At 39.1% G+C, this 25,838-nt stretch overlaps 1 protein-coding gene across 2 annotated transcripts in view; it reads left to right on the top strand.

The window, feature by feature from the left end:
* The window catches only part of TTC39B (tetratricopeptide repeat domain 39B), a 148,640-nt gene extending 123,963 nt beyond the window's left edge, over positions 1–24,677 (top strand). For both annotated transcript variants that reach the window (XM_067744417.1, XM_067744416.1), the window contains 3 exons: positions 3,550–3,667; positions 6,412–6,528; positions 9,770–24,677. In XM_067744417.1, coding sequence (XP_067600518.1) covers positions 3,550–3,667; positions 6,412–6,528; positions 9,770–9,860 — 326 coding nt within the window. In that variant the 3' untranslated portion in view covers positions 9,861–24,677. The remainder of the gene's footprint in view (positions 1–3,549; positions 3,668–6,411; positions 6,529–9,769) is intronic.
* The last annotated feature ends 1,161 nt before the right edge of the window (positions 24,678–25,838 follow it).

The raw sequence follows: 25,838 nt of genomic DNA, 5'->3' as shown, positions 1-25,838 counted from the left end.
ATCATTTTGAAATGTAATTTAGATGAAACTCCATAAATGTTTACTTCAAAAAATGAGATTTCACAAAATGTACTTCAGTAAACTGTATTTGGGCTTTTGAACAAATTTACTAGTGTTTATTTTTGTTGAATCAATTTGGCCACTCTTCATTAATTTGTTCCTTTGAACACTCTTAGATTTTCCACACTAGGTATAGCATTGTGACAGGCAGAGAAAGCATTGTTCCTGTCATTAAGGGAATTATCTGTGATTAAACCCCACATATTCACAAATCAGATGGAAAAATGAATATGTTTTAAAATAAGTGGGTATGTGAAAACTGGGAGGTAAAGAAAAACCTCTTTTTATTAAGTTAAAACATTTGTAGGGTATTTTTCCCCCAGAAAAGCAGGCTAGCTTGCTTCTTCTGTTTTACTACAAAGATAAGGATTTTGGTGCAGTAGAATAAATTCTATTGTTTGAATGTCTATCCTTTGTAGTATAGACTATTACATACCACCAGGGAGTAAGGGCTTTGTATACAGCCGTACCTCAGTTTCTGCGTGGAATCAGTTCCAGGACCCACCGTGGATACCAAAATCCTTGGATGCTCAGGTTCCATAGTCCACCCTCTGTATCTGCAGTTTCCGCATCTGTGGATTCCATCAACCGTGGGTCCTAAATGTAGCTCTAATCTGGTTGGTTGAATTTGCGGATGTGAAGCCCTCGGATACAGAGCACCCACACTGTTAAGAAGTCCTGAGGGACTGTTGAGTTTTCCTCTATTTAAGCAGGCTCTTCACCCTTTCCCTCTAAATTTATTTTGCCCCTACATTGGTGGGGGAAAAAAAATAAAGGAGTAATATTTGTATCAGACTACGCATGTAAAATGCAATAGAGGTTTAGAAAATCAGGCTGTTCTCTCCATCCATTCCTTTCTCTTTTAATGACATATTGAGATGATAGACTTTGAGAGATATTTAAGCAGGACTGGTGGGGGAGAAGAGCTCAGACAGACAGACACATTGTACTTTGTACAAACTTGTCTTTGTATGTCTTCCTGCTGGGTAAAAAAAAACCAAACAAACAAAAAACTGGTTTCTTTTCTGAACATCACTTTTGCTAGATGTTGCACATGAAATTTATGATGATCTCTTCTAGGTCCACGGTTTTACGCAAGATGATTACCTGATTCTATACCCCTACCCCCTTAGGATCTTTTAGTAATTAAGCTCTTATCCTTCAGAGTGAGGGAAAAAATCCACAATTGGAGAATGGAGTGAAGTGGTAAAGCTGAGGTGACTTCAGCCTCCACTAAACACCTCCTTCCCCCCTACCCACCCTCGCCACATACACATTATTAGGAAATGAATGTATTTTGGCTTCTCATACCTTTGTTAAGTGTCTCTAAAGTAAAAGATGGTAGAGGATATAATTGGTGTTCTCCTCTGACGATGCCACAGTTATGAAAGGCTGGTCAGAGATACAAAAGGAGGAATACTGTTTAAAGACAGAAAAGAACTTGGTAGTGTGCCTGGAGTCAGTATTTGCTATTAATTCCAATAGTGCTTCACTCGAAATCTGACTAAATTCCACATGTAGCCAGAAGTTGATTCAGCAGTTCTACTTTAACTATTTGTTATAACTAATTTGCTTGGTGAACTTATGTAGCAAGCATAATAAGAGTTACATAAAAGGGAAAGTGTTACTTTCTGGCTCTTCACCTCTAAATCCATTTTCACATTTTTCCTTTGGTGCATATCAACTAGCTTCTGAAAAGTTCAATGTACGTATTTTGTAGCTTGGGCTTCAAATTTCCTTTTCCCTAAGTCTACCCTCTGTTTTAAGTTCAGCAGATCTTTTGTGATGCAAGTGTGCTTTGGCAGCATTACTGTGTAATTTTCTTGGGGTGTAAAATGGAAACCATGTGTTGAAATGTTCACCCATGAACTCTCCCATGAGTCTCCCATGAGGTTGATGGTCATGACAAAGCCTTCACATTTTAAGGGAAATTAATCATCTGACAGGTAGTGGTCTGAGGAAATAATGGTTTTACTTTCTGAGGTTTTTGGAGGAACATGGTATTTTTGAATCCGTTTTCCATATCCCTACGTCATGATCTAAATAAAAGTTGTGTGTTTTAATGGTACTTCAACTTTCCATGGTGTTCCTCAGCAAAATTGTCCTTCACTGAGCACCAAAACGGTGAGATAAGACAAACTGTCATAAAATGTGACATAGAACTCAATAGAATGCACAAAAGTGATACTAAAACTTAGCATCCAGTATGGACCATAAGGGTTTGGTTCTAGGCCTGGAAAGATATTACTTCTTGAATGGATATTTCAATGAGCATCCATGATTAGAAGCACGAATAGATTTTTCTGAGGCAGAGGGGGAATGGATTTTAATAGGCAAGGTAATGTGGCATTGACATTTGTGATCTTCTTAGTGAATAACCTGTCAGATCTTGGAAGTGAGAGGTGAATATCAGCTATTTTCAGCACCTAGAAGTAAAGTGACCTCCTCTGAGTTGGTTAAGTAGCATCCTTAACCTCCCATAGACAAGCAGTTTACTGATTAAAACACCAGCATGTGTTAATGGTGATTTCTGACGTTTATACTGAAAGCAAGAGTATTTCAGTATGAGGGACTCTTAGAGCCTCATTAGTTTGGTTTACTGCCCCTTCCCACCTGTGTTGTCACAGCGTGAAATGTATAAATTATCGGTCTGTCTTGGAGTGATTTGTTAGCTGCACTTAACTTGCAAAAAAAAAAAAAAACACCCCAAATTCAAAAGTGATAGATGTGAAATGGCAACCTTTGTCAGATAGATGTCACACATGATACGGTTCCTTCTGTTAATATATGTTAGCCTTGGACTGTAGAAGGTAACGAGTCATTTTCAAAAGGAAAAAAGTCCTGAAAGAAAATCTTCCTCATTAGCCTCACGCAGTTAGAAGTTTGTGGGGATTTTAGGAGCCTTGCACACCTCAGAACCATTTTGTCTAATTTTATGACATAATTTCTTCCCCAAAAGCACATAGCCTGGGAGAACTGATAAGTTGTAAACATAATGATCTGGAGAGGGTGTGCTCCTTCCTGAATTTTTAATGGGGAGAAGGCCATCTGCTTCTCCATATGGAAGCATTACCCTCTTCTACACGAAGCCAGCACAGCTAGGGACCAGAACCACAGGAAGAGGCAGCGTGCGACCTCCTCACCGCTTTACCTTTCACAGAACTAATAAAGCTCTTGCTTTATTTACAGTTCAAACTTCCTATAATTATACGTAAGGTCACATAACTCAGAGTATGAGCACCCAAAAAAAATTTTAAGTGGCTAGAGTGAACCCCTTAATAAAATGGTGTATTAATGTAGTTAGTATTCTTTTCATTTGAAATATTTTCATTGTATTTTATTTAGTGAGGCATAACAAATGCTAAACATATTCTCCTTATTTTTAAATGGTCCCTCTGAAACCTAAGAGCTGTTAGTGCTACCTCTTAAATAGGATTTTTACAAGTATTTTTCTTTCCGTGTGTGAATTGTATGTTTGTTTTGCTTTAGAGTCCAGCGACTACTCTGTAGATGATGAATGCTTAGTGAAGTTGCTGAAAGGATGCTGCCTGAAGAACTTACAGCGGCCTTTGCAAGCGGAATTGTGTTTCAATCACGTTGTCCAAAGGTAAAAGCAGACAATGAAACCAGCTTGAGTGCAAATTGTGGTTTCTGGGGAATCGCTGTGAGAAAGTGATGCTTTTATCTCCCGTTGCTAACCTTTTACTTGGTGTTACCAGAAAGAGAATCCAGTAATGTTTTCTTTATTCTTTGAGAAAAAAATTATAACCTAAGTGGAACGTGGCGTTATGCCTTTCTACCTGGTGTTCAGAGGTGACTTACAAAAGCTAAATTTACAGCCAGGCTGACATGTGTCTGTCTGAATTCTGGCAGCAATGTACAGAACATCTGATACTTTTTTGATTCATGCATTTGTCTGTCATTCATTTATTCCAGAGATATTTGAGTACCCACTATGTGCCAGAGACTGTGATCCTGAATCCTAGGGATTCAAAGTTGAGTAGAAAGACTCGCCATCATTGTAATGATAATGTGACAGGAAAGAACGACTGTGATGAATACTAAAACTGCTTCTCTTTTGGCAAGGGGCATTTTTCTGTAGATGAATGAGTTTTAACCCCCCAAGAGCATTGATCATGATGTCCTGCTCTTTCACTAATTAGAGAGTTGAGTCAAGGTTCTGATGCCTGACCCTCTTCTTTACATCTGGAGTCACAAATGCAATTACAGGGGCCAGACAAGTAACCTTACTGAACGATGGCAGGAATAGGGATTAGCGGGCACTGCAGATTAGGGAGATAGTGTGTTCTCTTTAAAGAATGCAGCCACTCCTGAGCTCTAATTGATTATTGCTCTGGACAGTATGCGCCCAGTAGCAATAATCCCTACAATTTTTTTTTTTTTTTTTTTTTTGGCTGCGTTGGGTCTTCGGAGGCTTTCTCTAGTTGCAGCGAGTGGGGGCTACTCTTCGTGGTGGTCCACGAGCTTCTCACTGTGGTGGCTTCTCTTGTTGCGGAGCACAGGCTCTAGGTGTGAGGGCTTCAGTAGTTGTAGCGTGTGGGCTCAGTAGTTGTGACACACGGGCTTAGTTGCTCCGCGGCATGTGGGATCTTCCCGGACCAGGGATCGAACCTGTGTCCCCTGCATTGGCAGGCGGATTCTTAATGACTGTGCCACCAGGGAAGTCCCTATAATTTTTCATTGAAAGCCTGGAATCTGAATTTTGTATAACATCTCCAGATTTTTAAATCTTGGCTCAATTTTTTGGAAACCATTGTGTAAGCCAAATAGATCACAGCCATAGACTGCCAGTTGACGTTTTTTGTTCCATATCATATGCCTTTCCATCCATAGCTACTGATCTGCCTCTTTCTGACTATATATTATGAGAATGTAGGAGGACCGGTGTCCTTCTAAGAAGCTGAAAGAGACAATATCTGTTTCCCAAATAAGTAATATACAGGCTTTAGTAAACATGTTAAAGAAGTATCCGTTGAGTTCTCTTTTATTGGTGTTTTTATTAGGATCAAAAGGATGACCCATTTGTTGTATTTTTTGAATCTCATAGTGAATTGCTTGCCGGTGTATTTTATAGTTTTGGATTGTGAGTTCACCTTCAGTGGGGTTTTATCTTGAGCCTCCTGTGAGGCTAGGATTGAGGAATAGTCTCTCTCTAAAGTGATTTTGCTTTTATTTCTGCCAGATGCCCAAAAGGCTTTTCCAGGCCAGGGCCACCTTCATGTTAATTTCATTGCTTAGAAGTTCTTGGATCATTTGGGCCACATAAATTTGAATTGCAGATTCATGTGAGGGCAGGCCTATTGGTTATTAATTTCCTAAGGGATGTGTTTTTTTCCACCCCCCCTCACCTAGACCTCAGGCCAGGGAGCCAACTGCCCCTGTCTTCCTCCTATGCTGCAAGTGGGTTTTTCTCATCTGCCCTTTCTCTGGTGGAGCAGAGCCCCAGCTTTATGTAGAGTCTCAGCCCAGGCTCTACGTACTATGTGGACCCAAGGCCTCACCTCCTGTGTGGACATCGAGACACAAAGCCCTGGCTGATTCAGACTGAAACAGACCTAGGGGTGCTTTGGCATCATGCACACACTTAGAGTTCTGGTTTTGTTTTGCGTTCAGTTTGAGAGTTTTCCTTATGTCCTTGTGAGCTGAGCTCTGCATTTTAAAGGGTGTTGCTCTTATTTTTTTGAGTGCTTCTAGATGTTTTGTAGTCAGAGAATTTTCATAATACTGCTGAAAACCGAAGTGTTGGCCACTTCTCTCTTGACATTTTGAAGCATTATAAGACAGCAGTGCAAAGAGAGTTGAACCTCAGTGAGAAATAAGTGGCATCATTTTCTGAGTGGAGTCATTTCCTGAACACATTCATGTTCAGGAGAGATGATCTTATCCTTTCTAGGGTTAATCTTTGAAGATCTGTATGCGTTTGTATACCTGAAGGTCAGTAACCAATCCTCAGTGCTGGATTTATATTAAGGAATAAAATAAAAGAGTAATATGAGGAATTCCCTGGCGGTCCAGTGGTTAGGACTCCGTGCTTCCACTGCAGGGGGCACGGGTTCAATCCCTGGTCGGGGAACTAAGATCCTGCATGCCAGAGCTTGGCCAAAAAAAAAAGAAAGAAAAAAAGAAAAAAAAGAGTAATATATTAAAAGCATACTATTTATTGCCATGGTTTATTAGGTTCTTTAACTGTATAATGACAGCTTTTCTCTGATAATAGTCTTAGTGCTGTAGCTGTTTTCTTAAGAATGGGGAAAAATACATATATGTTGGAAAAGAATGATATGTTCCTTGTTCTGTTAAGACTTAATTGCTTTTCATTTGCTCTTTTAGTGAAAAGCTACTGAAGTATGACCACTACCTAGTGCCATTTACTCTGTTTGAGTTGGCATTTTTGTATAAAAACCAAGGGGAAATTGACAAGGCCATAAAGGTCCTAGAAACTGCAAGGTAAGTGATAACCACAGCTTCTCTTTGATTGCTATGGAGTCAGGAATGTCAATACAATTTTAACAACGGCAGTAACTTGATACACTTAAAATGAACACATTAATGAAAAATTAGTCACAATTTTACACTTGCTAATTTATGCTTAGTTTCTGCCTGTGGCTTTTGCTGCAATTGTGCTGTTTCCAACCCTTTTTTTTTTTTTTTTTTTTTTTGCGGTACACGTGCCTCTCACTGTTGCGGCCTCTCCTGTTGCGGAGCACAGGCTCAGCGGCCATGGCTCATGGGCCCAGCCGCTCCGCGGCGTGTGGGATCTTCCCAGACTGGAGCACGAACCCACATCTCCTGCATTGGCAGGCGGACTCTCAACCACTGCGCCACCAGGGAAGCCCTCCAATCCTCTTAATGCCTGACCCTGTGGCTGTTTACAAATGTTGTGATTTTGGGGACCTACATGACAGATTTCTGGCCTATTCTCTTCTGTATCAGGAGTCAGCAAACTTTTTCTGTAAAGGGCCAGTTAGTAAGTATTTTTGGCTTTACAGTATAAGGTCTCCATTGCAACTACTCAATTGTATTAAAAGCAGCCATAGAAGACAATATGTAAATAAATGGGTGTGCCCAGATTTGGCCATAATTTTGGTCATAGTTTGCCGATCCTTGGTGTGTTCTACCATCTCTCTCATTTCCTTAAAGAGCCATTGATTTGAAGAAGCCCTTTGAATCTTCTCCTCTTTCTTCTTTCTGACTACTGTGGCAGTTTCAAAGCACTTTATCAATTCTGCTGTCCAGTGGCTCTCAGACCTCCTGTGATCATGGCTCACTTACTGGGGGCACAAACCCTGTGGTCTGCTTGCTTTGAACACTACTTGCCATGGAGAAAGAATGCCATGATCGCTGTAGGCCATAAATAGCTTGCTGATCCACTAGTTTGTTCATTTACTCAAATTCAGCAGAGCATTCACTGAGTACCTATTATGTGCTAAACACTAGAAAAGGTTCTAGATAGACAACTGTGCATAAACAGGCAATGTTTCTACCTTCTAAGTTGAGGGGCATTGGTAAATAAACAAATAAGAAGAGTAGCAATGGTATGTGCTTTGCTGAGATTTACGATATGATACAGGGTACTCGAGTGCTACTTGAGATTGAATTGATTCTGGAAGGTTTCCTTGAGGGGGTATGTAGTTGAGATTAGCATAATTAAAGCCAGTCCTGAGAAGACCAGTCACCAGAGGACCGTGTGGGGAGCATTCTTGGCTGGGGGGTGGAGCGGGGAGGGTGTTGAGCCAGGAGGTTGATAATGCTTCTTGATTGAAATGGGGAATACTTAGAAGATAAGGATTGAGGAGAGAGAGAGAGAAAAAAAAAACTTACTCCTGTTTGGACTGTGATATTTTGAGGTGCCTATAGGTATTCATGTGGAGATGGTGAATTGGCAGTCATATATACCAGCATGGAGTTCAGTGTAAAGGTCAAGGCCAAATGTAGATATTTCAAAGTCACCAGAACAGAGACAGTGATATTTAAAGCTGTGGTGCTTGATGAGGTCATTTGGGGAAAGTTATACAGCTAGAGAAGGAGATCCAGCATAGCCCTGGGATATGCCATCATTTTAGAGATTAAACAAGAAGATTAAGAAGTGGCCAGTGAGTTAGGAGGACATCCGGGAAAGCCAAGTGAACAAAATGTTTCAAAAGAAGAGAGTGGTCAGTTGTGAAGATGGCTGCCAAGAGGTCAATCAAGGTGAGACCAGAGAACTGGCTGCTGAACTTGGCAGCATGATCATCGGTGACTTTGACAAGCAAGGTGAGAAAGTGGAGTTTGCTACTCCAGGCAACTCCTTCAGGATATTTGGCTGTGAATAAAGCATAGTAATGGGGCAGAAGCTTTGGAGGCACAGTGGAGCCAAGAGAGGTTTCATTATCTTTTTTTTTTTTAAAGCCAAGGATATGAGAGAAAGTCACTTTTAAAGTTAATTTGTTGAGAGTGAGTATGGCTCTTATGTCAACTGACATTCGTGTATCTTCAAATCTATTGAAAATTTTTAGTCCCATTGGAAAATCTGGGACTAAAAATACGGTTTCTAAGTATTCATATCATTTGGACATATTTGGTGTTATCTAAGCAATGCACAATAAGACAACTTTATAACAATGAAAATAAAAGACTAGTAATTCACTATGAAAAAGCAAGACCAGCAGTGATCAAAAGTCACCACTAACTCAAGACAGTCCCAGTGATGTCAACATAAACAGACGTCCCATAATTTCAAGACTGTTGATTATCTGTAGTTTTCTTTGTGCAGTAGGAGCTTTGCAAAGCTTCCAAAGTTAATTAGGGAAATACTCAATTACGTCCTTTGGTAAACTCTAGTAAGGTGTTGGCTTAGCTTATGAATAATAACCCTCATTATGAATAATAACCCTGATTATCAAGGTTACCAGTAAGTAACCCTTAGACCTGTATAAAGTAAAGGGCTATAGAAAGGAATGAATGCCACTGCAAAGAAAGTACAGCTCTCCCATGGGCCACGGTGGTGTGTGAAAGCAGAGCCCAAGGTCCAAAGCATTCCATTTTGCTGATTCGGAACAATTCTAGCAAAGAGAAGTCAACATGGATGATCTAAGTGAAGTTTTTAAATAATCTGTGGATTTCTAATGCCCCTCCTGACATTGCCACATAATAATTATTGATCAAACCATTGATATTTGCCCATCAGAATTGCAGTAAGTAATTTTGGTGTCACCGAGTAATCCTGCTATCTTTGTTGTAATTGTCGTTTTGTGCGAGTTTCTATATCTATATCTAAATCTATATATATATAAAAATTTGTGTGTGTGTGTGTGGTGGGGGTGAAGGATTATGTTCACCTTGTTTTTACAGGCTGCCAGAAGTTTCCAGTTTAGAAAAGGAGGTCAACTCTTTAAAAATAGTTCACAAAATTTGTTAAGCCCTCCATGTAACCTTCTTGCTGTTTGTGAATGGTTTGGTAATTACATATAAACCTTGCTAGTCGAAGCATGCTTTTTAGACCACCACCAGGAAGCTTCTAGAAATACAGAATATTGCAGTCCTCATCTCCTCCCAGAACCAGAATCTGCATTTTAACAAAATCCACTGTTATGCATATTAACGTTTGAAAGCAAATAAGGAATGAAGATGAGAGGAGGGGAGGAGGGTGGTGGTGCCCTGGTGTATAAACGAATTTTGACATTACAATATTATTGTTATTTATCTTTAGAAATAACTACAAAGATTACTCACTGGAGTCCAGACTACACTTCAGAATTCAGGCAGCTCTTCACCTCTGGAAAAAACCGTCCTCAGATTGATCAGAACATGAAGGATGGAATTTTCTTTCAATTAGTACCGGCATCTGCTATAGATTAGACCTTGTATTAAAGTGGAAAAATGATCTTGTAAATGTGAGACAAAAAACTAATTTTACTGTCAATATTTTCTATCATCTGTGTGGTTTACTATTGGTCTACATAAATGGGTTTTTTTTCCTATGGAATGATGTTCAATAATATCTAGAAAACTCTTATATTCTGCATCTCCAAAAAGAATTTCATATCCGATTTGAATTGGAGAGTGAAAAGTCTTTTAAAGGACTCACAGGTACAGTAAAGTATAATTAGATTATTTATTTTTTTAATGTGGAAATGAATATTGTGTAAGTAGCAAATGGCTTGCTTACAACCTAAGCATTTTTAGCATGTCGGTCAGTTAAACTTCAGAGATATTTTGTTGCCTAGCATTTAAGTTTCAGAGGGGAAATAAGAATCACCTACATTCAAAATAGCTCAATAACTTTCCGAAAACTCCTGAAAAAGACAGGCAATGGTGTGAACCGGACAGGTAATGTAGGTAATAGGTTGAAAGACCTGTATCTAGAAAAGGTGATGAAATGTTATTGTTTCTTATTCTTCATGTAAGTTACAGGTGGTGACAGTTTTGAGAGACTATCCTGTGTTTTGTTTTTTTTTTTTTTTTGCGGTACGCGGGCCTCTCACTGTTGTGGCCTCTCCTGTTGCGGAGCACAGGCTCCGGAGGCACAGGCTCAGCGGCCATGGCTCACGGGCCCAGCCGCTCCGCGGCATGTGGGATCTTCCCACACCGGGGCACAAACCCACATCCCCTGCATCGGCAGGCGGACTCTCAACTACTGTGCCACCAGGGAAGCCCTATCCTGTTTTTGAATGTACTTAAGTCTGTTATTATTATAACAAAATTCAAAAAAATTCCATATATCTAAAGGGAAAAAAAGTTATATTTTAGAAAATTTCCTTAATCTTAACAATGAGCACCTAAAATATATACGTTGACTATTTTTCCTATAAAGTTCCTGCTGCTTTCAATGATATGTAAAATAATAATTTTTACACTTGTAATGTTGGTGTGTAAGGTCTAATCTGCTCATTTCTCTAGCACTGTGATGGTTCCTTGTAAATATCTGGACTGTACTTAGTCCTTTAATTTGCAAACACAATCAGGGCATGGAGTGGAAGAGAGCCAGCTCTGTGTGGTCCTGGCTCTGCTGTCGGCAGTTACCGGGGTGACCTTTAGGGAGTTCTGTGCTCTCTCCATCACCATATTTTCCTCACCTGTGAAATGGAAAAAGAACAGATGAATTTCAAGGTCTCTTTTAGTTTTATAACTGTGGGTCTGAGGCTGAGATATTTATTTTCAGCAAACAATGTTAAAATGTTTAATCTAGATCATTCCCACTTAGTGTGTGTTTTATTTTACAATCATCACTGCCCTCCCCAGCCCCTCAGCTCTCCAATATGTATGTGCAGTGGCTGAGGACAAGACTGCATCCAGAGTGACAAAAAACAGTTCATGAATTGATGAATCAGGGTTTTGTCTTATTTCTATTTTGAAGAATAACTTGTCATGGAAGCCTCTGCAGTTTAACAAAAACAGCCCAGATTGGCAGTCAGGAGCCGAGTTCTGTTAGTTAATAATATTTCCTCTACGTGGAGCAAGTCATTGACCCTTTCTGGCACTCAGTTTCCCTGGTGGGGATAGCAACACAGAGCTTGGTGCTCGTGAGGGCTCTATTAGATAATGCATATGATAGCTTTTTGTAAACTGAAAGGCTGCATGAATATGAGTTGTTGTAACAGTTACGGTTTTTATGTATGTATTACAGTATCAAAACAAAAGTATTGGCTTGAGTCTGTGGTCTCTGATATAAAATGAAAGTGTGGAGATTCAGACAAGTTTAAATTTATTTGAAGTGTTTGGCACTGACATGAGCTCACATTGTGAATTTGCTCCTTGCTGTTTATTCCCTGCTATATAAGCCTGTATCCAGCAGGTATTTGGTCTTGTTTTCTTTAAGGTACTAATTCTTGGCCAATACTGAGGATGTTTTTCCAGTGGAAAATGATGAATACAATTCAACTCGGAGTTCCACCCCTTCAGATAATATTGGTGGTAGATTCATCATGTGCTATTAATAGGAATTATATAACTTTACATTAGGACCAAATAAAAGAGAAAATAACTGTCATTACAACTAGTAAGGGAAAATCTGCTCAAAAATTTCTTTGAATATTACTTGGGAAAAAAGTCTCCAAAGTTCTTAGAAGAGTTTTGGTAGCATTATTATTATTTTTTTTAATAATTAAAAAAACGGTTATATTGCTTTTGTGAGAAGCTACAAGTCAGAGCAAAAGTGAGTAAAAAATGCACTTTCTGGTATGAAATGGAAACGATTTAAGGTAATGGTAGTTATTTTTGTTTTATTTTAACTCTGCATTACCAAAACAAATATAAAAATTCATATCTCCCATTAAGATTTTTCCTTTATTTGTTCTTATTTCGTTTGTATTTTCATTTCCTTTTCTTTTATAGTTACCTGATCATCTATCCAATGGATTTTTAAATGTTGTAATGTCATTTATTTATTTACTGTTAAACATCTTTATTGGAGTATAATTGCTTTACAATGGTATGTTAGTTTCTGCTTTATAAGAAAGTGAATCAGCTATACATATAAATATATCCCCATATCTCCTCCCACTTGCGTCTCCTTCCCACCCTCCCTATCTTACCCCTCTAGGTGGTCACAAAGCATCTCCCTGTGCTACGCGGCTGCTTCCCACTAGCTAGCTATTTTACATTTGGTAGTGTATATATGTCCATGCCACTCTCTCACTTTGTCCCAGCTAACCCTTCCCCCTCCCCGTGTCCTCAAGTCCATTCTCTATGTCTTTATTCCTGTCCTACCCTAGGTTCTTCAGAACCATTTTTTTTAGATTCCATATATATGTGTTAGCATACGGTATTTGTTTTTCTGTTTCTGACTTACTTTATATGACAGACTCTAGGTCCATCCACCTCACTACAAATAACTCAATTTCATTTCTTTTTATGGCTGAGTAATATTCCATTGTATATATGTGTCACATCTTCTTTATCCATTCATCTGTTGATGGACACTTAGGTTGCATCCATGTCCTGGCTATTGTAAATAGAGCTGCCATGAACACTGTGGTACATGTCTCTTATTGAATTATGGTTTTCTCAGGGTATATGGCCAGTAGTGGGATTGCTGGGTCGTATGCTGATTCTATTTTTAGTTTTTTAAAGGAACCTCCATACAGTTCTACATAGTGGCTATATCAATTTACCTTCCCACCAAGAGTGCAAGAGGGTTCACTTTTCTCCACACCCTCTTCAGCATTTATTGTTAGTAGTTTTTTTGTACGCGGGCCTCTCACTACAGTGGCTTCTCCCGCTGCAGAGCACAGGCTCCGGGGGCCCAGCCGCTCCGCGGCACGTGGGATCCCCCGGAACGGGGCACGAACCTGTGTCCCCTGCATCGGCAGGCGGACTCCCAACCACTGTGCCACCAGGGAAGCCCGTTAGTAGTTTTTTTTTTTTTTTTTAGTAGTTTTTTTGATGATAGCCATTCTGACTGGTGTGAGGTGATACCTCATTGTAGGTTTTTGTTTTTGTTTTTTGTTTTTGTTTTTTTTTTGTGGTATGCGAGCGTCTCACTGTTGTGACCTCTCCCGTTGCGGAGCACAGGCTCCAGAGGCACAGGTTTACGGGCCCAGCTGCTCTGTGGCATGTGGGATCTTCCCGGACCGGGGCACGAACCCGTGTCCCCTGCATCAGCAGGCGGACTCTCAACCACTGCGCCACCAGGGAAGCCCCCCCTCATTGCAGTTTTGATTTGCATTTCTCTAATGATTAGTGATGCTGAGCATTCTTTCATGTGTCTGTTGGCAATCTGTATATCTTCTTTGGAGAAATGTCTGTTTAGGTCCTCTGCCCATTTTTGGATTGGGTTGTTTGTTTTTTTGATATTGAGCTGCATGAGCTGCTTGTAAATTTTGGAGATTAATCCTTTGTCAGTTGCTTCATTTGCAAATATTTTCTCCCATTCTGAGGGTTGTCTTTTCATCTTGTTTATGGTTTCCTTTGCTGTGCAAAGCTTTAAAGTTTCATTATGTCCCATTTGTTGATTTTTGTTTTTCCATTTCTCTAGGAGGTGGGTCTTGCTGTGATTTATGTCATAGAGTGTTCTGCCTATGTTTTCCTCTAGGAGTTTTATAGTGTCTGACCTTACATTTAGGTCTTTAATCCATTTGGAGTTTATTTTTGTGTATGGTGTTAGGGAGTGTTCTAATTTCATTCTGTTACATGTAGCTGTCCAGTTTTCCCAGCACCACTTATTGAAGAGGCTGTCTTCTCTCCATTGTATATTCTTGCCTCCTTTTTCAAAAATAAGGTGACCATATGTGCGTGGGTTTATCTCTGGGCTTTCTATCCTGTTCCATTGATTTATATTTCTGTTTTTGTGCCAGTACCATACTGTCTTGATTACTGTAGCTTTGTAGTAGAGTCTGAAGTCAGGGAGCCTGATTCCTCCAGCTCAGTTTTCTTTCTCAAGATTGCTTTGGCTATTAAGGGTCTTTTGTGTTTCCATACATATTGTGAAATAGTTTGTTCTAGTTCTGTGAAAAATGCCATTGGTAATTTGATAGGGATTGCATTGAATCTGTAGATTGCTTTGAGTCATTTAGTCATTTTCACAATGTTGATTCTTCCAATCCAAGAACATGGTATATCTCTCCATCTGTTTGTATCATCTTTAATTTCTTTCATCAGTGTCTTATAGTTTTCTGCATGCAGGTCTTTTGTCTCCTTAAGTAGGTTTATTCCTAGGTATTTTATTCTTTTTGTTGCAGTGGTAAATGAGAGTGTTTTCTTAATTTCACTTTCAGATTTTTCATCATTAGTGTGTAGGAATAAAAGAGATTTCTGAGCATTGATTTTGTATCCTGCTACTTTACCAAATTCATTGATTAGCTCATGTAGTTTTCTGGTAGCATCCTTAGGATTCTCTATGTACAGTGTCATGTCATCTGCAAACAGTGGCAGCTTTACTTCTTCTGTTTCGATTTGGATTCCTTTTATTTCCTTTTCTTCTCTGTTTGCTGTGGCTAAAACTTCCATACTATGTTGAATAAGAGTGGTGAGAGTGGGCAACCTTGTCTTCTTCCTGATCTTAGTGGAAATGGTTTCAGTTTTTCACCATTGAGAACAATGTTGGCTGTGGGTTTGTCATATATGGCCTTTATTATGTTGAGGTAAGTTCCCTCTATGCCTACTTTCTGGAGGGTTTTTTATCACAAATGGGTGTTGAATTTTGTCAAAAGCTTTTTCTGCATCTACTGAGTTGATCATATGGTTTTTATCCTTCAGTTTGTTAATATGGTGTATCACATTGATTGATTCACATATATTGAAGAATCTTTGCATTCCTGGGATAAACCCCACTTGATCATGGTGTATGATCCTTTTAATGTGCTGTTGGATTCTGTTTGCTAGTATTTTTTTGAAGATTTTTGCATCTTTGTTCATCAGTGATATTGGCCTGTAGTTTTCTTTCTTTGTGACATCTTTGTCTTGTGTTGGTATCAGGGTGATGGTGGCTTCATAGAATGAATTTGGGAGTGTTTCTCCCTCTGCAGTTTTTTGGATGAGTTTGAGAAGGACTGGTGTTAGCTTTTCTCTAAATGTTTGATAGAATTTGCCTGTGAAGCCACCTGGTCCTGGACTTTTGTTTGTTGGAAGATTTTTAATTACAGTTTCAATTTCATTACTTGTGATAGGTCTGTTTATATTTTCTAATTCTTCCTGGTTCACTCTTGGAAAATTGTACCTTTCCAAGAATTTGTCCATTTCTTCATGGTTGTCCATTTTATTGGCATATAGTTGCTTGTAGTAATCTCTCATGATCCTTTGTATTTCTGCAGTGTCAGTTGTTACTTCTCCTTTTTCACTTCTAATTCTATTGATTTGAGTCTTCCGTTTTTTTCTTGATGAGTCTAGCTAATGATTTATCAATTTTGTTTATTTCCTCAAGGAACCAGGTTTTAGTTTTATTGATCTTTGCTATTGTTTCCTTCATTTCTTTTTCATTTATTTCTGATCTGATCTTTATGAGTTCTTTCCTTTGGCTAACTTTGGGGTTTTTTTGTTCTTATTTCTCTAATTGCTTTAGGTGTAAGGTTAGGTTGTTTATTTGAGATGTTTCTTGTTTCTTGAGGTAGGACTGTATTGCTATAGACTTCCCTCTAAGAACTGCTTTTACTGCATCCCATAGGTTTTGGGTTGTTGTGTTTTCATTATTTGTTTCTAGGTATTTTTTGATTTCCTCTTTGGTTTCTTCAGTGATTTCTTGGTTATTTACTAGTGTATTGTTTAGCCTCCATGTGTTTGTATTTTTTACAGACTTTTTCTTACTGTTGATATCTAGTCTCATAGTGTTGTGGTCGGAAAAGATACTTGATACGATTTCAGTTTTCTTAAATGTACCAAGGCTTGATGTGTGACCCAAGATATGATCTATCCTGGAGAATGTTCCATGAGCACTTGAGAATAACGTGTATTTTGTTGTTTTTGGATGGAATGTCCTATAAATATCAGTTAAGTCCATCTTGTGTAACGTATCATTTAAAGCTTGTGTTTCCTTATTTATTTTCATTTTGGTTGATCTGTCCATTGGTGAAAATGGGGTGTTAAAATCCCCTACTATGATTGTGTTACTGTTAATTTCCCCTTTTGTGGCTGTTAGCATTTGCCTTATGTATTGAGATGCTCCTAGGTTGGGTGCATAAATATTTACAATTGTTATATCTTCTTCTTGGATTGATCCCTTGATCATTATGTATTGTCCTTCTTTGTCTCTTGTAGTAGTCTTTATTTTAAAGTCTATTTTGTCTGGTATGAGAATTGCTACTCCAGCTTTCTTTTGATTTCCATTTGCATGGAATATCTTTTTCCATCCCTAGGTCTGAAATGGGTCTTATGTAGACCACATATATATGGGTCTTGTTTTTGTATCCATTCAGCCAGGCTATATCTTTTGGTTGCAGCATTTAATCCATTTAAGGTAATTATCGATATGTATGTTCCTATTACCATTTTCTCAATTGTTTTGGGTTTATTATTGTTGGTCTTTTCCTTCTCTTGTGTTTCCTGCCTAGAGAAGTTCCTTTAGCATTTGTTGTAAAGCTGGCTTTGTCGTGCTGATTTCTCGTAGCTTTTGCTTGTCTGTAAAGGTTTCAATTTCTCTGTCGAATCTGAATGAGATCCTTGCTGGGTAGAGTAATCTTGGTTGTAGGTTTTTGCCTTTCATCACTTTAAATATGTCCTGCCACTCCCTTCTGGCTTGCAGAGTTTCTGCTGAAAGATCAGCTGTTGACCTTATGGGGATTCCCTTGTATGTTATTTGTTGTTTTTCCCTTGCTGCTTTTAATATTTTTTTTTGTATTTGATTTTTGATAGTTTGATTAATATGTGTCTTGGCGTGTTTCTCCTTGGATTTATCCTGAATGGGACTCTCTGTGCTTCCTGGACTTGATTAACTATTTCCTTTCCCATATTGGGGAAGTTTTCAACTATAATCTCTTCAAATATTTTCTCAGTCCCTTTCTTTTTCTCTTCTTCTTCTGGGACCCCTATAATTCGAATGTTGGTGCATTTAATGTTGTCCCAGCGGTCTCTGAAACTGTCCTCAATTCTTTTCATTCTTTTTTCTTTATTCTGCTCTGCAGTAGTTATTTCTACTATTTTATCTTCCAGTTCACTTATCCATTCTTCTGCCTCAATTATTCTGCTATTGTTTCCTTCTAGAGAATTTTTAATTTCATTTATTGTTGTTCATCATTGTTTGTTTCATCTTTAGTTCTTCTAGGTCCTTGTTAAATGTTTCTTGCATTTTCTCTATTCTATTTCCAAGACTTTGGATCATCTTTACTATCATTATGCTGAATTCTTTTTCAGGTAGACTGCCTATTTCCTCTTCATTTGTTAGGTTTGGTGGGTTTTTCCCTTGTTCCTTCATCTGCTGTGTGTTTCTCTGTCTTCTCATTTTGCTTCACTTACTGTATTTGGTGTCTCCTTTTCACAGCCTGCATGTTTGTACTTCCCGTTGTGTTTGGTGTCTGCCCCCAGTGGCTATGTTTGGTTCAGTGGGTTATGTATGCTTCCTGGTGGAGGGGACTGGTGCCTGTGTTCTGGAGGCTGAGTCTGTATCTTGTCTTTCTTGTGGGCAGGACCGCATCTGGTGGTGTGTTTTGGAGTGTCTGTGACCTTATTATGATTTTAGGCAGCCTCTCTGCCAATGGGTGGGGTTGTGTTCCTGTCTTGCTAGTTGTTTTGGCATAGGGTGTCCAGCACTGTAGCTTGCTGGTCGTTGTGTGGAGCTGGGTCTTAGCGTTGAGATGGAGATCTCTGGGAGGGCTTTCGCCTTTAATATTACGTGGAGCCGGTATGTCTCTGGTGAACCAATGTCCAGAATTCTGCTCTCCTACCTCAGAGGCAGAGGCCTGACTCACGGCCGGAGCACCAAGACCCTGTCAGCCACATGGCTTAGAATTAGGAAAGGCAGAAAAAAAGAAAGAAAGAAAGGAAAAAATAAAGTAAAATAAGGTTATTAAAATAAAAAATAATTATTAAAAAATTAAAAAGTAATAAAGAAAGAATGAAGAGAGCAACCAAAAAATAAATAAATAAATAAAACACAGATAGGCAGAACCCTTGGACAAATGGTAAAAGTAAAGGTATACAGAGAAAATCACACAAAGAAGCATACACATACACACTCACAAAAAGAGAAAAAGGAATAAAATATATCGTTGCTCTGAAAGCCCACCGCCTCAATTTTGGGATGATTCATTGTCTATTCAGGTATTCCACAGGTGCAGCGTTCATCAAGTTGATTGTGGAGATTTAATCCGCTGCTCCTGAGGCTGCTGGGAGAGATTTCCCTTTCTCTTCTTTGTTCGCACAGCTTCTGGGGTTCAGCTGTGGATTTGGCCCCGCCTCTGCATGTAGGTCGCCTGAGGACATCTGTACCCGCTCAGACAGGACAGGGTTAAAGGAGCAGCTGATTCGGGGGCTCTGGCTCACTCAGGCCGCGGGGGAGGGAGGGGTACGGAGTGTGGGGCGGGCCTGCGGCAACAGAGGCCACCATGATATTGCAACAGCCTGAGGCGCGCCTTGTGTTCTCCCGGGGAAGTTGTCCCTGGATCCCAGGACCCTGGCAGTGGCAGGCTGTACAGGCTCCCGGGAGGGAGGTGTGGATAGTGACCTGAGTTCGCACACAGGCTTCTTGGTGGCTGCAAAAAAACCTTAGCATCTCCTGCCCGTTTCTGGGGTCCACGCTGAGAGCCGCGGCTCGCGCCCGTCTCTGGAGCTCGTTTAGGCGGCGCTCTTAATCCCCTCTCCTCACGCACCAGGAAACAAAGAGGCAAGAAAAAGTCTCTTGCCTCTTCGGCAGTCCAGACTTTTTCCCGGACTCCCTCCCGGCTAGCCGTGGCGCACTAACCCCTTCAGGCTGTGTTCACTCCGCCAACCCCAGTCCTCTCCCTGCGCTCCGACCGAAGCCCGAGCCTCAGCTCCCAGCCCCGCCCGCCCCGGCAGGTGAGCAGACAAGCCTCTCGAGTGCCGGTCGGCCCTGATCCTCTGTGCGGGAATCTCTCTGCTTTGCCCTCCGCACCCCTGTTGCTGCGCTCTCCTCAGCGGCTCCGAAGCTTCCGCTACGCCACCCGCAGTCTCCGCCCGCGAAGGGGCTTCCTGGTGTGTAGAAACCTTTCCTCCTTCACAGCTCTCTCCCACTAGTGCAGGTCCCGTCCCTATTCTTTTGTCTCTGTTTTTCCTTTTGCCCTACCCAGGTACGTGGGGAGTTTCTTGCCTTTTGGGAGGTCTGAGGTCTTCTGCCAGTGTTCAGTAGGTGTTCTGTAGGCGTTGTTTCACATGTAGTTGTATTTCTGATGTATTTGTGGAGAGGAAGGTGATCTCCACGTCTCCTTCCTCCGCCATCTTGAAGGTCTCCTCCTAAATGTTGTAATATCATTAATGCTACAAATATTCATGTTTCCTGCCATGTTCAAGATACCATGGCAGCACTAGTTTATTGTGACATCAGCTAATATTGCATTTTTAGAGTTATTTTGTGATTCAGGGTGTTCTGTGAAGAATGAGTACTGAAGTGACAATGTTTTATCTGCTGTTTTGAGGGGCATATGTGAAGGGGTTGGTCTGCCAATATATCTGACAGTTTGTGCAATTTGTGTAGTTCTTGGTATAATTACCTTTCTTTTTTTGCGGTACGCAGGCCTCTCACTGTTGTGGCCTCTCCCGTTGCGGAGCACAGGCTCCGGACGCGCAGGCTCAGCGGCCATGGCTCACGGGCCCAGCCGCTCCGCGGCATGTGGGATCCTCCCGGACCGGGGCACGAGCCCGTCTCCCCTGCATCGGCAGGCGGACTCTCAACCACTGCGCCACCAGGGAAGCCCTAATTACCTTTTTTTAAAATGAAAAGCCAGAGTTCTGATTGGTTCTGTGTAAACTTAAGACTCAAGTAGAGGTTAAGCTTTGTGGTGTTGGTGACAAAGAAGGCATGATTTCCACTTGACAGTTAATGGAAGATTAGCTATATCAGCTCTTATATGAACTTATATCTTAATATTTCTGTGCTTCTGGATATAAGAACATCCCACGTTATATAGGAAAAGGAAGTTCATTGATGCTATGTCTTTACTACAAGTGAGTAGAAGCTATAGGGAGGTAAATTGCAGATTAATCAGCATCAAAGATTTTTAATCATTGAAACAATATAAGAGTATAACCATTTCTTTTGCAAAGGAGTAAATTTAGCAGAGCTATGTGACTATCATTCTTACCTGGCCTGGAAACGTTATAGTTGAACTTTGAGGTCACTGTGAGTCTTTGATCAGGTTTCCAAATCAGTGGGATGTGTGTAAAGAAGAAAGTTACCGCCTTTCAAAGAAAAGTGAGCTTTTCTTCTTTTGAAACTGCTTTTAGAGGTAGTTACATTGTGTTAGCCACTAATAGCCCCTTTTATTAATACTCATTATGATTTCACTTCTCATCCATTCCTTTAAAGTGAATCTATCGATGTTTTCGAATAGAGATTTTTCTTCCTTTGGACGTTAAAACTAATTATTTTGAAAAGGTCTTTGTGATCAACGGGAAAAATTTCTGGCATTATTCTGATTAATTCTTCATTATTTTTTTCATATTACTCTTTTTTCCCTAGTTATTTAATCCACATTTATAAGTCATAAATTCTAATGCCTTTAATTAAAATGAGTCAATGAAGACTCCAGTGGTTGTTCTGATGCCCTAAGATTTTGTGATTCATAGGGCATGGAATGGATCTTGGAAATTTTTTTTTTTTTTTTTTTGGCTGTACCACATGGCCTGGGGGATCTAAGTTCCCGGATCAGGGATTGAACCCACGCCCCTGCATTGGAAGGTGGAGTCTTAACCACTGGACAGCCGGGTAAGTCCTTGGAAAATTATCTCATCCTCCCCAACTGCTAAACAGTGTTGTTTCTCCTTCAGTCCTGCTCTGTCCAGTATGGTAGCCACTGGCCACACGTGGCTATAGAGAACTTGAAACATGGCTAGTGGCACATGTTGGAATGATGCTGAGAGTCAGGGAACATTCATTTCTATATGCCTCCCAATGTCATGCTTCCTGGAGTTCTGGCTTTTACTTGCTGCCTACTGTGATCACCTAATCACCATAGTTGCATTGTCAATCATGGTTCAAATATATATCTCTGAGGTTTGCTTTTTCTGTTTAAGTTCCCATAAACTTTTGTTTGATCATGTTTATTCTGCAGATATCATTGATCATTGGCATGTTTGAACATTATTATTCTCCCCCCCCAGCTCCTTATATACTAGACTTGAGAGATCTTATTTTTAAGATTATTATTTAAATCTGATTTTACAGACATTCCTCACTTTTTGAGATGTAACAGCACAAACTCTTAGAGTTGTAGAGGAAGTGACTCTCACCTTTGAGATGTTAGTAGATTTTATGATTAAAATATTTTTTAAGATGAACATTATTCTGAAAATGTGGGTGACCTTTTCAATCCCTTTATATTATCAGTGTTTCACCATTGACTCAGGTAGGCCGATATCGTCTTTAAAGATTTTTAGGCACTAGTTACCCACTTAGAGAATAATTTGGCAGATGGTTTTTTTGAAGTTACATATTTATCTTTTGCTGCCTATTATTGATATTTTAATGTATATGATACCTAAGTGATATGCATACATATAATTGACATATTTTAAATGTCTAGACATTTCTTGATCTGACACATAGATAGGTCAATAGGTAGGTAGATAGAAAACAGCTTACAAATATTAAATAGACAATGCTTTATATTGTTCTCTCAGAAGGAGCACAGGATTTTCTCACATTTCCCATCCCCCAGACCAATTATTTACATATTTTTTCTTTGTGTTATTAGATTGCTTGTTGTGAAACCCTGTTTCTGCTTCTCATTGTCGGTAGTTTTGTCCTTACATCCCTTAGATTTAGTTACCTCAGAATGTAGAACTTGAAATGTAATGAAAAGTACGCACCAGAATTTAGCATGGGGGAAATATCTTCTATGTTGAGCATTTGCTGTCTGACCGTGATGATGTTAAAGTCCATTCCAGTCTGTTTATAACTTCATAACCACAAAAAGAAGTGATGCAGGGACTATTTAGTAGATTGAGAAGGCTGAGTGGATTCTTGGCCTGGTCCATCTCTGAAGGACTATGTGGATCTAGCTTCAAAGGAAGTTCAACCCTCATTCTGTCCAGTTTACAGATGTGTAAATTACACTGTAGTAATACTATAACACGACTCTGCATGGGCAAATCAAAGTAGCCACCTCACTGTTATTTGCTAATAAAAAATGCATACCAGTGCCTACAGATTGGATATTTAATAGGAAAACTCAAGGTACTTTAATACCTTCATTAAGTAAAACTTTGTTGCATATTAGTATACAATATACCTTGTATGTTAATCCAATAGTTCTTAGACACACATAATTTAAATGACTAATATAAGGGATGCTGGTATATCTCAGTGGGAGCTTTTGTTTTATTGCTACTTAATATATTTTAGTAAATTAATTTTAATTATTGGTAGCCTGTGTAGTATCATTTAGGGGAAAAAAAGTTGGTCTCAGTGTAACAGAACTGAACGCCAGAGAAATTGGATAAAATGAACGTGTTAAAGAATATTGCTTATTTCAGTTTTAAAGGAATTCTATTATTTTGAAATGCCGGAAGGTCTTCCGCATTTTGAAGGGATGACACTTCCTGCTTTGGAGTCATACAGATGTTTTAATTCATTCTTATCTTTATTGGAGCTAAGTGTTCAGGTGGCAAGTTTGGGTATAGTAAATGAGTTTAAAATGTTTTCATTAGTTACTCCATTTTTTTCCGGAAGTGATTTTATTCTTCATAGTAGACAACTGCTTTCTATCTAGTGCTTTAAGAAAATAATTTACATGAAAAGAGAGATTATGGCAAGCATTATAAATCTTAGGCTATTAATTTAATGGCTTAAGAAAACAGTACCATTGGGTTCTGTGTAACTAAGATTTGCAGAAGGAGAACACATGTATTTCACTGATGTGTGCTGCTCAGAAAAATTGCTTAATTCTCAACAATATGTTGCATTCTCATGCTATGTTAGGGGAAAATTTTATAACTAAGTAGTTTATTATTTTTTTCCTTTGCTAACTGCTACCATCCAAACACCTGAATGAATACCAGCTGATTCATTTATATACTTGTGTTTTAAAATATTTATTTGCAGATGTTCATAGAACTCTCGAATTTTTGATGTAAGTTGCTAAATCATATGTAAAGGCAAAATATATATTTAATAAGTGAGAAGTATTATTTTATTACTGAGATTTATTTCCAAAGCAAATTTATTTTATAGGTACTTCACTTGGTAAATTTTTCTTTGCCTTAAAACACACAAACCTGTCTAGTGATCTGGTCACCTAAAAACCCTTCATGTTACCTTAACATGTAGAGGGATTTTAGTTACAGGCCATAGCGTTTTGCAAATCAATGTATAGTTTCCTGTTGAATCATAAAAGCTACCTGTATATAGTTTATAATTTATTGTTTTATTAGTAAACATTTTCAGCATTTTATCTCACTTTTTCTCTTCTCATTACATTTGATCTTCCCTGTTCCCAGCGGTCACAGTTTTAAAGAGCAAAATGTTTTTAGAAATTGATGATGTGTGAGTTCTAAGTAAGATAAACGTGTTTAGTAGCATCCATCTGCTGATCAAGTAGGCATTGGATCTGGTACTAGAAAGTGAAATAGATTGTAGCTATAAAAGCATTTTATCAATATAAGTCTAGAAGGAAGAAGAAAACTGTGAACTTCTGATATTTTTAATATCAAAACTGTGTTCCCAAATGAGTATTCGTTTGCTGATTTTGTGTTAAAATGTTATCATCTATGATGTGTAAGCTCATGCTGATATGAGATCTAAATTTTCAACATGAAGACATCAGTTCCTGTAGCCTGTTTTTAACATTATGACATTTTTGAAAACAGATGTCATCTTAAAAATTGTATTTTTAAGTGCAAATAAATCATCCCAACTTAAAAGTCAATGTTTTTTTAGTATTACAGAATACTCTGTGTTATTAGATGCATGTTTAGGTTGCTGGATATTCTTGGAATTCTATATTTTCATATTGCTACACTGGTTTACCTACAGCGTGCATTTGAATTGTTATTTAAATAAATCACACTTGATGGAATTAGCCTTCTGGTTGTTCTACGTATGAAAGATGTACATAACGCCTGTTTTGCTGATAATTAATTGTAATGTGATGTACACTTGAATGTTTGTTTCTTGGTAAGACTTTCTTTTTTTATATAGATTTTTATTGGAGTATAATTGCTTCACAATACTGTGTTAGTTTCTGTTGCACAACAAAGTGAATCAGCCGTATGCATACATATGTCCCCATATCCCCTCCCTCTTGAGCCTCCCTCCCATCCTCCCTATCCCACCCCTCTAGGTCATTGCAAAGCACCAAGGTGATCTCCCTGTGCTGTGTGGCTGCTTCCCACCAGACAACTATTTTACATTCAGTAGTGTATATAGGTCGATGCTACTCTCACTTTGCCCCAGCTTCCCCCTGCCACCCCAAGTCCTCAAGTCCATTCTCTATGTCTACCTCTTTATTCCTGCCCTGCAACTAGGTTCATCAGTACCATTTTTTTTTCTTTTAGATTCCATATATACATGTTAGCATACGGTATTTGTTTTTCTGACTTACTTCACTCTGTATGACAGACTCTAGGTCCATCCACCTTACTACAAAGAACTCAAATTCATTTCTTTTTATGGCTGAGTAATATTCCATCGTATATATGTGCCACATCTTCTTTATCCGTTCATTTGTTGACGGGCACTTAGGTTGCTTCCATGTCCTGGCAGTCGTAAATAGTGCTGCAGTGAACATTGTGGTGCATGTCTCTTTTTCAATTATGGTTTTCTCAGGGTATATGCCCAGTAGTGGTATTGCTGGGTCATATGGTAGTTCTGTTTTTAGTTTTTTGAGGAAACTCCATATTGTTTTCCATAGTGGTTGTATCAATTTACATTCCCACCAACAGTGCAGGAGGGTTCCCTTTTCACCACACCCTTTCCAGCATTTATTGTTTGTAGACTTTTTGATAATGGCCATTCTCACCAGCGTGCAATGATACCTCGTAGTTTTGATTTGCATTTCTCCAGTGATCAGTGATGTTGAGCATCTTTTCATGTGCCTCTTGGCCATCTGGATGTCTTCCTTGGTGGAATGTCTATTTAGGTCTTTCACCCATTTTTTTTAACTGGATTGTTTGTTTTTTTATATTGAGCTTCATGAGCTATTTGTATATTTTGGAGATTAATCCTTTGTCTGTTGCTT

Source organism: Pseudorca crassidens, chromosome 7 (genome assembly GCF_039906515.1).
Source record: "Pseudorca crassidens isolate mPseCra1 chromosome 7, mPseCra1.hap1, whole genome shotgun sequence".
In the NCBI taxonomy this organism is placed as follows: Eukaryota; Metazoa; Chordata; class Mammalia; order Artiodactyla; family Delphinidae; genus Pseudorca; species Pseudorca crassidens.
This window is presented reverse-complemented; position numbering and strand designations above follow the sequence as displayed.